This window comes from Terrapene carolina, unplaced genomic scaffold (assembly GCF_002925995.2).
Source record: "Terrapene carolina triunguis isolate 2854851 unplaced genomic scaffold, T_m_triunguis-2.0 Scaffold93, whole genome shotgun sequence".
NCBI lineage: Eukaryota > Metazoa > Chordata > Testudines > Emydidae > Terrapene > Terrapene triunguis.
In genome coordinates this window covers 514148-528444 of record NW_020664444.1, presented here as the reverse complement: position 1 = coordinate 528444, position 14297 = coordinate 514148, and the positions used below count along the sequence as shown (strand labels likewise).

The window sequence follows — 14297 nt, the reverse complement described above, 5'->3', positions numbered from 1 at the left end:
TGTGAGACTGAATGTGCTTTGAGATCCAAGAAATGAAGGTGCAGCAGAAGTGCTAACTTAGCATTATTTATTACAACCAACAATTACCACGAAATCATGATATTAAAAGGAGGCTTAATAGATGCTCTTAAATCTTGGGAAACCCTGAGATGTGCTTCTGGCACCACCTCTTTGTCAGATTTGCAGCAATAAAGAGTGAATGTGTATGTGAATACTCTGTTTAAAAGCATCCTTTCAGAGAAGGGCTGGACCTAGGTGGGGATGAGATGTTAATACTGAGCCCTGTCAGAGGCACCTTCACTGAATTCAACCAGGATGACAGAATGGTTGACAAACCTCATTGATTTTATAACAGTTTTAAAATGGAAGTCGAAATAGGTCTTGACTCTTTTAAAAAGTTTTATTTTTGGAGGATTTGCACAAACTCCCCTGCACTGAGCTCTCCTGTCCCAGTTGCACGTTCAGACCTGTGCAGATGGATCCCTGCACCTGGGCAGGGCCCCATTTAACTTAACAGGACTAGGCATGGTATAAAGGTCTGTCTATGTGGATCAGTTTACACAGCTGAGGCAGCAGCAGTCAAATCTCCCATTCCTACACAGGTGTAATGTCCCACCCCCCCCTTTGGCAATAATGGTAGGTATGTACACATACCATGACAGCCTCCACTACAGCTATGCTGACCTTCTTAACAGTGCTGGAACTAAGCAGGACCTTTGAGCAGGGAGGCCAAGGACAGAACAGTTTTATTTTCAAACTTCTAGCACGATTTTAGCCAAGTAAAAACAAACCATAAAAAGAAAGTTGACTTTGTTCCCTAGGCATTCCTACTTTCAGAATGACACATTTTACACTAACGATGAAGTAAACTGCAATTGGGCTCATCTTTAAGACAGTGAAAGAAAATGGCCGCTCTAACTGAAGCTGGTCTTTCTAACGCCGCCTTGTTCCTGAAGATGAGGTTCTTCTCCTCTCCCTCAGGGCACTTGAAGGCAACTGGGAATCTGGCCGATTTATCTCTGTGTTAAGAAACAATGCAATGTTAGTGAACAAATACTGGTTTGTGTTGTTACCGTGACAATACACTTTCATGAGCTCCAAATTCTCTCTAAATGGCTAAAAATGTGTAAACTCCTATTTGCTTGTGACTTCCATTAGAAATGTTCCATTTCATTAGTTAAATTGAGGAATTCCGAGAAACTTCTGCTTAAATGTAACTGAACATTTCCACATTTTTTTTTTCACTCAAAATACTGCTGGTAGCAGAGAGGGTCTAGGACTCTGGGAGTAAAGGCACAACCCTGACAGTAATAGGTGCACAAAATTACCAAAGAAAGATCCACCAGCTGAAATACTTGAAGTTTCCAGTAAGTAAGAAAGTTCAATCCACTGTCACCTCATCATGACTACAGTAATTTAAGTATCACCATTAAATACACCTCTACCCCAATATAACGCTGTCCTCGGGAGCCAAAAAAATCTTACCGTGTTATAGGTGAAACCGTGTTATATCGAACTTGCTTTGATCCACCGGAGTGCGCAGCCCCCCCCCCCCGGAGCGCTGCTTTACCGCGTTATATCCAAATTCGTGTTATATAGGGTCGCGTTAGATCGGGGTAGAGATGTAGCTCAGTCCATACAGAGGTATTATTATACAAGAGTTTTAAAATGGGTTGCTTGCTACCTGGAATCTCATGTGGCCAAAACTCATTGCAGTGGGGACAGTGTGGTTCCGTCTGAGCTTTGAAATATTTTCCAGCACAAGGCAAGTGCATTCCAATTCCACAAGTTTCACATACTTGACTCTGAAATGAGAAATGTTACTGTTAACAGAAAGCATTTCTGGTCTCCCTCTCAGTGCTACAAAGCATGTCATCTTTGGAAAGAGTCTGCCTTACTGACCCAAAGTAAGAGCATTAACTTGAGAGAATTTTACTTCATTGCCAGCTGGAGGATCCTTGTAAACAGAGGCTGGTATAGGTTACAGGGAAATACGTACTTGGGAGCTGGGAAACGGGCATTTGTTGGGGTGATGGAAAGAATCATAGCAAGAAGGCTTGAGAGCCAAAGGGTGTTGGAACAGGTGGGTGGGAAAAGGAGTGTCAGAACAGCGTGCCTGTTAGGGAAGACTTGGAGAAGAGAAGTAGCTGCAGGAGGCAGGGAATGAGTAACGGGGGATTGACAGCTGAGAAGAGGCGCTCTGGTTCCAGCCTCTTATTAGGGGGACAAGATTGGGCGCTTGTGGGGGTGCCACTGCCCAGCTCCTCAATGCAGTTTGTGGGCTTATTCTAGAACTCTGCATCCACCACCAAGAGTGAAGATGGATGCATGTGCCAGACAGGGAAATCACCGTGTGCTGAGCCCAGTGGCTTAGAATAGCTAACAACGGTTATGCACATGTAAAAATGGGAAAGATTCACCCCCAGCTCAGGTGACTGGGACAGGAGCCAACATGATGGATGCAGGGTTCTCACTGGCTGAGCTCACTTTCTCCAAGTTCTTATACGTTTTTCCAGTGACAGCAAGCAGCAACAGAATGCGTCAGAATAGGTATTTTGTGTACTGTGGACTCCATTGCCAGGTTACAACAGCGGTCTGAACATAGAACAAATGCTCAGAAAGAAAAATATCACATACTTTAGCTACCATCATGCAGGAGTATTTCTCAACAGCAGATACCTACTGAGGAAGCCCAGTCCAATTTGTTACCTGGATGGCGAGGCTGTGACAGATGTTACATTTCCTCACCAAGTCTTGGTAGTTGCTGAGGATGTATTGCTCCATCTCCATTATGCAGCGAGTGTGCAACGTGTACTCCCCATCTCGCTAAGGGAACAACACCACCAACTGTAAGACTATAATATTGTTTCTTACAATTCACTCTTGACCTTTTTCTGACCTCACGCTCTACCTTTTAGCAAAAGCAAAGCTTGACATTCATTTCTTTCGCCCATCCTCCATCAAAGACCACAGAGGTAAAAGATTATTCTTAACAAAATGTAGGGTTCCATGTAACAACATATACCTTTGCAACTGGACTTCTCTTTGGCACAGCTCTAAAATACCTAGATTACTGAGAAATATCATGAAAGAAAATCTGGCACCATTTCTTAACACATGTAATAAAGGAAGAGATTTTCAAAGGCACAAATGGGAGTTGCCTCCTGACTTTCAGTAGGAATTGGGCACCTACCTGTCCTTTACATTTTTGAAAGTCTCCCCCAGATCAAGGGAGCCCGTGGCAGAGGACGGTGTAGAGATTCAAGGTGAAACACCTCCAAGAGCAGAGGGTGAGCACAGTAACAGCACCACTTACGGACATGGTCACCTCTGCTTGCCAACATGAGGGGTGGAACTATCACTCCAGCTCTTCTCTGGTGGGGCTAACACCAGCAGTGGCACAACCACTTCCCTAATTCAGTATTTAAAGGAGAGCTGCAAGTGTTCAGAGTGTCCCAAGCATGGAGACTATGGGAGTGTTTCGGCATGTTTCTCAGTTACACCTATGGAACTTTGCTGCCTTGCATGAGATCCTAGCTGTAACCGTATTGTTTGGCTTGCAGAACCTTTGCTACTAGTGATGATACATGAGAAGAAAAGAGCTCTGTCCGAGTCAACTCCTCTAGGGTAAGCTTACAGAACAGCCCGATGCAAAGACTTGTAAACTTAGTACATTTTATATGGAATCATTGAGACAATAAAAATTGGCTCACCCAATACCATTTTTACAAGTCACTCTTTAGAGTAGAGCTGTACTTTTGGCTGTCAAAGCAGTAAGAAAGAACAGTCAAAGCTACTAAAATGCCCACTCTCTCTACAAGATAAAGCAATTACTTCAGAGAGCCACTTATCCTGCACCAAATTTTGCAGCACTTGCTCTGCTTCCTTTTTCTTCATTTTCTTTGTTTTAAGTTGGTCAGCCAGGTTTAAAATATTTGTGGAAGATGCAAAGCCACTTTCTGATATGATGATCACATCCATCTGCAGAAAGAAAAATATCTGATGAGAAAAAACATACAATTGGCTAGCCCCAGTCCTGGGTTAATGGCAATGTGGAGGTTTTTTTCAGCACCTAGCTTAAATCTACTATAAAATGCAACATATAATCCAAATAGTTCAGGAAACAACCAATTAAGAGGCTGTTGGCAGTGTTAACCTGCCACAGGGGAGATAATTCCTCAACTCAAACTGCAAGATGGGGGCTTGCAGGAAGCAATGTTGAAGCCCCTTTAATACACTGCAATGATGCTGAATATATGATGCATCCTCCACACCAGTGAGGAATCTGTGTCTTGACTTGGCCTGAGATCTATGCTTCCTTGATGAAAGATCTTTATCCATCAGGAAGGTATCTGTTCCAACTGGATTCATGTGCACAAGTAAATGTACTTGACATTCTTAGGGCAGGTCTACACTTACTTCCTGGTCCGGGCGTAAGCAATCGATCTTCTGGGATAGATTTATCGCGTCTTGTCTAGACGCGATAAATCGATCCCGGAAGTGCTCGCCGTCGACGCCGGTACTCCAAGTGGGCGAGAGGAGTACGCGGCATCGACGGGGGAGCCTGCCTGCTGCGTCTGGACCCGCGGTAAGTTCGAACGTTATTAACGTAGCTGAATTTGCGTACCTTAGTTCGAAGTGGGGGGTTAGTGTGGACCAGGCCTTAGGCTGAATTGGTACTGCCAGTTTTCAGAAATTCTATCATCTTTAGTTTAGCTTCAGTAAAAAAATCTGTGATGGCAACAAATCTTGGAGTGCTAGTGAAGGCAGGACACATGCACTTTCAGCACACTGTATCTGCTCAGCGCAGCTCTAGAGGAGAGTGGTAGTAACCTATGCCCTGGTCTACACTGTTGATCTCATCACTGAAGCTGCTCCAGTCTTAGACCAATGTAAGTATTTCCGAAAGCTGTCAGTGTAGATGAGACTTTTGGACAAACTTCACATTGAGGCAAGTGAGGATTTTCTTCTAGGCAAGCAACACATTGCCCTTGCAGTCCATAAAGAACAGATGTATTTTTAGCACCAGTAGGCCCAAAACATACACAGTCTCCGAGCGATCACAGAAACTCACTATACTCTTTACGAACAGAACCGAACATTATAGCAAGAAACCAACAAAAAGCAAGATACTGAATTCTTATCATGGGAAATGCTAGTGATGACAACGTTGGTTCACATGAAGCAGGACACTGCATATGGACCCAATGTAGGAGTCTTGAGCTTTGAAAACTGTTCAAGAGCTGTCTGCCTATCTTCTTAGGCGGCATTGTCAATTGCTATCAATGCATATGATTCATCGACTAAACCAACAATATACAATCCACTTTATCACAATCTTCAAATCCAAGTACTAGGTTATTTATGTCAAAATCTACTGTATATTAAAGGGATCCTGAAACCTTCTATTCCCAGACAGAATTACCCAGTCATTGCTGGGAATTCTGGGACAGTGCTGCTGCAGAAATATGATTATTAAACTAAAAGCAGGTCTGCCAAGTCTTGCTCTGAGAAGCACTTTCTCATTATTGATTTCGATTTAACACTAATTTATCCCCAAGAGGGAATAGATTTATGCCACACTTCTATTTTTTCAATTGATTTGTGGTACAACAACTAAAGCAATATGGTAGCTTATTCTTCAAGCAGATTTCACAGACTATTCCTTTTATTTTAAAGAGGAGACCATTCCCCCAACAGTCTGATTTGCTGAGTAATGAGATGACATACAGTACTTACAGTTTTTCTGAACAATTCTAACTCATTTTCTGTATAGTCAGATGCCATCTTAGATATTTCAGTTTCTGCCAGATTCACCTACAAAATAACATAATTATTGAACTAAAACTACCTTTGTACTTCCAGCCAGAACAAAGCATGTATTATTTTAAAATAACATAAAGGTCACTTGTTGCAATAGCATGAAGGGGAACATTCTTTCTTGAGACAAAACCTTTTAACAAAAACACCTCAATCCTGCCCTTGTAGCACCACCTGTATTCCAGTCCTGGGCCTCTCCTGAGCAAACACTCCACATTGTGCGCAAATGGAGACTAAGATGAGACGGACTTTTTCACTTATACTAAGCCAGTACTTCAGATAAAGGTTTAGATTCTGAGGTAAGTTGAGATGAAAGGGATACAATAGAACAGCATTCAAAAATCATGAAAATACCTAATAGCAAATAGTAATTTACTATGGTTAATAGGTGGCACTACTTGATTATTAAAAACAACAATACTTTGTATTGCTCTTGCACCTTCTACCATTATGTATTATTAGCCCTATTTTACACATGGGAAAATAGGAACCAGGAGCTAAAGGCATTGGTCAGGGTTGCACAGAGCACATGATTCCCAGACCTGTGAAATCGGCAGACACTGCTCTATCTCTCACTGACATTTACAATCCAGAAATTCCAGGGAAATCATTTCCTAGCAAATCCTTTCTATTGGATGAATTTTTGATTAGCAGGTGCAAAAAACCCATGTTGGGGAGGTTTGAGAGCTTTCCAGATGAAGTTACAGATAGAGAAAAAAAGTTCCTTTAAAAAAAAAAAAAATCTTATTGCAGCACCACCTCTTAATATTTATGATAAATAAGTCAGACACTACTACAGTCCTTGCTGCCATGTTCCATTCCCTCGTGTCTGTCATGTGAACAGTTTATCCTCACACTTCCCTGTTCTACATGTAGATTCTAGAGCAGCTGTCAGCATAAGACTGAAGGAGCCCAGCCAACACAAGACATCACTAAGTGTGAGAAGCGTGCTGGCAGACACAGCCTCATTCGTAAGATTCTGAATATTTGTTCTAAATAACATTGCTATTATAGTCCTTTGTTTCAGTACTTCTATTGGTACCTCACACTCAAGGATGGCATTTGGAGCACAAAGAGAAATAGTAGCTATATTTGTTAAGCACTGGCAAAAATACAGTCCCTGCCCGAATGAGCTTACCAGTCTAAAAGTATTAGGAGGAATGTGCACTTTTCATTGATATGTTACACATCACGATTAATTTTATGTTACGTATAGAGATGACTCTCCCCTGCTGCTGCATCTTTGAAATGTGACATTGGTTAGCGTTACTAGTAGTTAGAAATTAAATCCAGAAGGTGGCAGCATATCACACACTTACCAATGCGTAATATGTTCTCCCATCATCTTCAGACATTCCCTTCCGGATCTGCATAAAGAAAGGCTGTAGATGGATGTTAACAACATTGATGAAGTCATCCAATTTATCATGAGCATAGTAGACTGGAAATTTAAAAAAAAAAAAAAAAAAAGATGGTTAGCTAGTCAGACAGCCAGTCTTGGGCAACAAAGTTTGTGACACCCAGGCAGAGTTTTGAACATGTCTTTTACATTTAGCTGGCATGTACTTGTCCTGTGCGCCTTTCATATCACTGCTGATTACAAACGCAACACCAGATTTCAGAAGAGTCCAGCCCTTGGGACTTCAATAGCCGTGCTCACGGACTCTTGTGTTTGTTGCTTGGCTCTTTGGGATCCACAACATTATCCATTCCAGCTGGTCAACTTGAATGGAGTTTTTAAATTGAATAAAAAGTTACCATATAGGATCAAATCTTGTGTATAATGAACGAATATATCTGTGCTCTCTTCTGTTTATGTGGTTTCCTGATTTCTTTTCCTGCTCTGTTTTCACAGTCTAGCAACAGCTTTGCTACCTGCATACCATGGATTGATAATAAATTCTGACTTCAGGGACCTGCCATTGTAGCATTTGGTGCCACATTCTATAAGAAAGAAATCTAGCAGCAGAAATTACATCACAGACTTCACTGGGTCATGGAAGAAAGCAGATGAACCAGTCCTGGTCCCCACATAGGCACAGCAAAGATTCTGACAGAACTCCCATTGACTTCAGTGGGACTAGGATTCCACCCTAAATGTTTAGAAGCAGCATTAAGTAATATTTCACAACTTTTTCAACCAATAAAGTTATTTCTTGCAATATATCTCAGAAGTACACTCTACCTCGATATAACGCTGTCCTCGGGAGCCCAAAAAGATCTACAACCTATCCTGAAAGATGATCCCTCACTCTCACAGATCTTAGGAGACAGACCTGTCCTCGCTTACAGACAGCCCCCCAACCTGAAGCAAATACTCACCAGCAACCACACACCACAGAACAAAAACACTAACCCAGGAACCTATCCTTGCAACAAAGCCCGATGCCAGCTCTGTCCACATACCTATTCAAGTGACACCATCATAGGACCTAACCACGTCAGCCACACCATCAGGGGCTCGTTCACCTGCACATCTACCAACGTGATATATGCCATCATGTGCCAGCAATGCCCCTCTGCCATGTACATTGGCCAAACTGGACAGTCTCTACGCAAAAGAATAAATGGACACAAATCTGACATCAGGAATCATAACATTCAAAAACCAATGGGAGAACACTTCAACCTCTCTAATCACTCAGTGACAGACTTGAAGGTGTCAGTTTTGCAACAAAAAAACTTCAAAAACAGACTCCAAAGAGAGACTGCTGAACTCGAATTAATATGCAAATCAGACACAATTAACTTAGGCCTAAACAGAGACTGGGAATGGTTGGGTCATTACACTAATTGAATTTTTTTTCCCCCATGTTAAGTTTTCCTCACACCTTCTATGGGTCATCTCGATTATCACTTCAAAGTTTTTTCTTCTGCTGCTACTGATAGCTCATCTCAATTGATTGGCCTCTTACAGTTGGTATGCGTACTTCCACCTTTTCATGTTCTCTGTATGTATAAATATCTTCTGTCTGTGTGTTCCACTCTATGCATCTGAAGAAGTGAGCTGTAGCCCACGAAAGCTTATGCTGAAATACATTTGTTAGTCTCTAAGGTGCCACAAGTACTCCTGTTCTTTTTGCGGATACAGACTAACACGGCTGCTACTTTGTAACATTTAATATACAGTTTATTACATCTATATCTGTGCCAAAGATACTGGAAGTAGCTGTAGCAAAACTCATAACCTTCCTCTGTGCTACATGACTTGTATTGGAATGCGTTCTATCCATAATACACAATCTAACTGAATGGGCAGAAATTGATCATATATTATTTTTGTACTGACTTACACTGGCAGGTCTGAGCGAAAAATTGGATAGGATTAATCTTATATTATCAAGATGTGGCCATTTACTCACTACCTTTACCACTCTTCTCATAGGCTGTACACTTTCCTCTACCATCTATCTGTCTGTAGATTGTAAAATCCTTGGAGAAGGGATCATGCCCTCTTTTCTCTTTGTAAAATAGGTAGAAATAATGGGTGCTCTGGGAAATACATTATTTATACTGATGACTGCAGTCTTCTGGAGGTATCAAAGGATGCCTTGTGGCATCACACAGTCCGGGTTGGTGTAAGATGTGTATCTAAGCCAAGACACCCTTTTATTTCAAGATGTCAAACTATAACCAGTTTCCAGCCCAGTTGGGTTTTTTACATTTTTTTTTTAAACTACATCAGTTTGGTAAAAAGTTGCAGTTTACCAAAAATGATTGTGGATGATCTTTCTGTAACAATAATACATTGTCTCTTTCTTTAAGGTGTAGAACACAGTCTCAACTAATGCCATATCAGAGATGTAGCTATTTATTGTGCTTTCAGTTGAGGAGAAAGGAAGGAAAATGCTGTTCCAAGACATGACTAATAGATAAAGCAAAATCGTTCATAGCATAGAAAACGAAGCATATGCTAGAACCAACTAGTGTTCTTTATCCTCTCTGTAAATAAATGAGCCCCAGCCCTGAACACTCAGTAGATATGCACATGGACAATAACATGTGGCAGCATTAGAAGCAAGCTCATTATCTACAAGCATAGCACGCATATTGGAGCATTTGCTCTGGCAGGAATTATTTGAGTTCAAGGGCAGTTGACAGACCAGCAGAGTAGTAACTAAATGGAACACTGTAAACAATCTGATTTTATTTTAAGTCTGAGACCAACTCTTAATAATAAACCAGATCAACAGACCCCTGGCCAGAACACAAGCTGGAGGTCCGCTCTGGAACTAAGGACTGTATCTGTACTGGAGGTCTCTGTGCCTCTCCTAGGGATTGTGAGTATAAAGCAAACTAAATGCTGCTTTGCCTTTTGGTTAATGATCATTCTGACTCAGACACTGGGCTGAATATTCATCCCCTCTTTTAGACAAGGAAAGTAATAGCAAAATAATGACAGAGATAAAGACCAGGGAGTCTTTACCACAGGATTGGTCAGAGAAACCATAGCTTCCTAGTAAGTTTCAGAATACATACAAGGGCAGATACAAACCTAGGGATCCCTTAAAAGACTATATAAAAAATGTTAGTAAGGACTTTAAGAAATGTGACAGGCCCTTTATTTACACATCTTACTTGACATCTAAGCATATGGTATATTACACTATTTTGTGTACTTAATCTCCAGCTATGCAGATGTCAGTTACAAAGGAGAGAAAAATGAAGTTCTACTCTGAAAAGTGACAATGTAAAAACAGCACCTTGCATCTTTACACTTTGACTCAGAACGGATTTAATGCAAAAGTCATTGAGAAACGATGTAATATTCACTTTTCAGAGTACAACCACGCTAAGAAAAATGACACCTATACCATAATCTTCAATGTTCATAATTTTTTAGGGTTTAGCATTAAACAAAAATCAGCATGAACCATGAAACTATAAGATTACTTTGGATTTTAAATCCATGGTGCTCAGTTTTGATTTCACAGCAGGCTAACTAAAGGTGAGTGTCACTGAGAAATGCTTAATTTCTCCATTTCATCTAATTATTCCTCAAATACAAACTTTAAAAAAAAAAAGCTTTTAGGAAAAGCAGCCTATCACACTTGGAAATCTTGCCAAATCATGTAATTATTACATGTAAAAAAATAAAACCAAAAAAAAAGCACCTACAAGAAAAACCAGAGCTGCTTGTAAGTCTGACAGAATTGTATTATTGTTAGGTGCACTTCACATTAAGAAGACTTAAAATTTCACAGGTTGCAACTGCATTTACCATATTGACTGATTTACAGGGTTATACCTGAGAACATCTTTTTCATTAGCTTTCCTGTGTTTTTCAGGTTCAGCATTCACACATGCAAAGAGACCAGAACAAGTCTGTGGTTTTGTTTGGTTGGCTGGGATTTTTGAGGAGGACTGGGTATTTGGCTTTGATTTTGTTTTGTTTTTTAAACGTATCATGTTCATTATGGTGGTGCCTAGGGACCAACCAAGAACAGGTCCCATCCCCCGTACTCCACCCCCATGGTGATATTCAGTGTTTGTACAGTGCCTAAGAGATAGTCCTTGCCTCAAACAGCTTACAATCTAAACTGTGTTTGACTTCTGACCAGACTTCACCATTAGCTGTTAATCCTTAGGATGTGTATCCTATTTTTCATTATTAGTAATAAATGATAACCTACATGTATACAGTTCCCCCAAACACATTACACACAGATCTCCAGTGCAGATTTCATCCAAAACACTGTTGCTTGTAACAGGGCACAGCAACACCACACAACAGTTTAGAAAAAGAAGAAGGTATCCAACTGCAGGAGGAATTTAGGGAGGCAAAACAGAATTACTCAGGTTGGAATCGGGCCAGAATAACAGGGTTAACACACTTATAAAAGTGCCATGCCATTTTACTGATCACGAGCGACCAGGACTTTGGGCTTACAATGAACCTAAAAATGCCACCCACGTACTACCATGCTATGCTGATGGTTCAGCATTGACTAAGAGGGAACATACATCTATTCAATCACCATTAAAAGTGGAACTAAGACACAGATTTTTTAAGTGTGGGTAATTAACGATTGGATTGATTTTAAAACAAAACGGGATGAATGTCTTTCTATAATATTCTCTAGTTCAACCACAAAACATCGGGCTCAAAGCAAGAATCACTGGGTAGCCTGTGGTACATAGGACACCAAAATAGATTATCACAATGATCCTGTCTGGCCTTAAACTCCAGGAATCTATAGATAAAAGTTTGCTTTGAAAATAAAATGGTCCCTATACAGCAGCATATCACTGATATGCAAACTGCTTGGAATGGCAGGAAGGAGGCTCCCACAACCAGCGATGGGTGCCAGCATGACTCGGGGGGACAACTGTCCACGAGGCCACTAAACCCTCCTCTTTCAGACCCCTCCTGCCCCAACATCTATGAGAACTGAGTCAAAGTGGATTATGCAGAACCACACAAAGGCACTCTAATGCAGAATAAAGGGGGACTTGGGCAGAATAGCTACTGCAGATTCTGAGCTATTTCCCCTTATAGACAAGCCCCGAGTTAGTGCATAATCTCATTGCTGAAAACCCTGTGCTTCCTCAGCATGTTCCTACTGTTGTGACACCCTTCCTTGTGTCATGTCTAAAATTAGATAGTTCTTCAGGGAAGAACTAGCTATGTATTTTTATTTGCACTTATGAGGGGCCTAGCACACTTTTGGGCACTGTAAAGTAAGACATCATCATTGTAGCACAATGTTCTCTTCAAACAGATAGGTATATGCAAATTCCACCACAGATAAAAACAATCCTACAAAACTCTAGCTGAGTTTGGCAGACAAGGTTTTAGTATAATTAACACACTGGGCCCCACACAGAAGCACAAGATGAAGTTCTGCAAAATGCTCCTGAAGCTGATGATCTGAAACTCCTCTTTCTCATATATAATTTATTGAATGATACTGTAGATCTCACCACAAAAAAGCACAACATTTGTGGCGCTTAAGAAATGTAGGGCTGTAGAGGAACACTGCTGCTCTTGGGTAATTCCTTCTGAGCCCTAGCCACCATATCCGGTTAGATAAAACACTTGTAGTGTAATTTACATTAGTCTTTCTTTAAGCTAAGACATTTCCTTTTGAACATCAAATAGGGAAAAGGAGCAATTTTCTCTAATCCCTTCTCTCCTCTCTTATCAAGGGCCCTTCACATGTGTATTTTATTGAAGTCATTTTTATATCAAACATAACTAACTCAGTCTACACAGTTACTTTTCATAATGAATTATACAAACATTACACAGGATGGCTGCTTACTAGCACTTGCCATTGGCTTGAAATGCAACATGAATTTGCCTCCCCAAGTGTAAGGGGAGAAAAGGGGAAGTAAAGACTCTGACCTTTCAGTTTTCTTCACAGCTTAATGAGTCTAACAGAGAAAATCCTCATGACTGGCCAAATCTCAGAAAGATAAAGAGGGAGTCAGCAGTATGTACCAATACTGTAAATTTATTTTGAGAACATGTCAAATTCAAATATGACATTTCTTTAAAGCAAAGAATATGCAGGTCTGCTGGGTTAACAATCCTGGGATGGAGGGAGAAGTGTGTAAACCTCATTATTCAGTCCATGACCAAGAGGATACTAATAGTATTATAGAGAAAGATGTGCTTTTCAAGGGGCAGGGAGAAACAAGGTCTTTCTAGCTTTAGTAATTAAAGAAGATGAAAGCTGCCCTGATGTCTGTGCCCCCCAGTTATTAAGGAAGCACAGAAAGGCTGGAGAAGAAAGGTGCTTGCTGGTATGTGAGAAGGCAGGGAGAAATGAATGAGTGACTGCTAGCTCAGTGATACAGAATAGTGTTACTATTCTGCCTACGGGCCCCACTCATGGGCCAGGACCCCATTGTGCTAGGTGCTGCACAAACAGAGCAAAAAAAGACAGCCCTGCCCCCAAAAAGAGCTTACAATCTAAGGATAAGACAAAACTTGACATATGGATACAGACAGGGCATGCAAAGAAACACTGAGACAATACTGATCAGCATGATAGTCCTACACCAGCAGATTAATTATTATCTGTTTTTGTAGGCATCATGGCAAACGAGAGTTTTGAAGGAGGATAATGAGTTAGTTTTACAGATGTTTATGGGGAGTTCCTCCCAAGTGTGAGGGGCAGCATGGGAAAAAAAGCACAAAGGCGCTTGCAAGAAAACCTAGTAAGTGGGCGACGGGAGGCTGCCACCAGGGGCTGATCAGAGGCGAGGGTCAAAATCAGGATAGCAAATTGGAGATGATAGTTGGGGAGGTTAGACCACAAAGGGCCTAGAAAGTGAGGACAAGCACCTTATGTTTGATGTGAGAGAGAAGGGGGAAACAGTGGAGGGATGCAAAGAGGGGGTCGACATGGTCAAAGCAATGGCCTAGGAAAGTGATCTTTACAGCAGCATTTGGAATGGATATGAGTAGGGCAAGATTTAATTTGTCAAAGCTAGAAAGAGGGATGTCGCAGGAATCCAGAGACAGGGTG

At 41.1% G+C, this 14297-nt stretch overlaps 1 protein-coding gene across 1 annotated transcript; it reads right to left on the bottom strand.

Moving 5' to 3' along the window:
- Nucleotides 1-53: 53 nt before the first annotated feature.
- NSMCE1 (NSE1 homolog, SMC5-SMC6 complex component) lies at nt 54-7271 on the bottom strand (the record flags this gene model as incomplete). Its single annotated transcript, XM_026650554.2, has 6 exons — nt 54-1019; nt 1685-1805; nt 2710-2826; nt 3835-3981; nt 5740-5817; nt 7140-7271. Coding segments are annotated over 6 exons (681 nt in total), but the record flags the coding sequence as incomplete, so codon positions are not given.
- Between the last annotated feature and the right edge of the window lie 7026 nt (nt 7272-14297).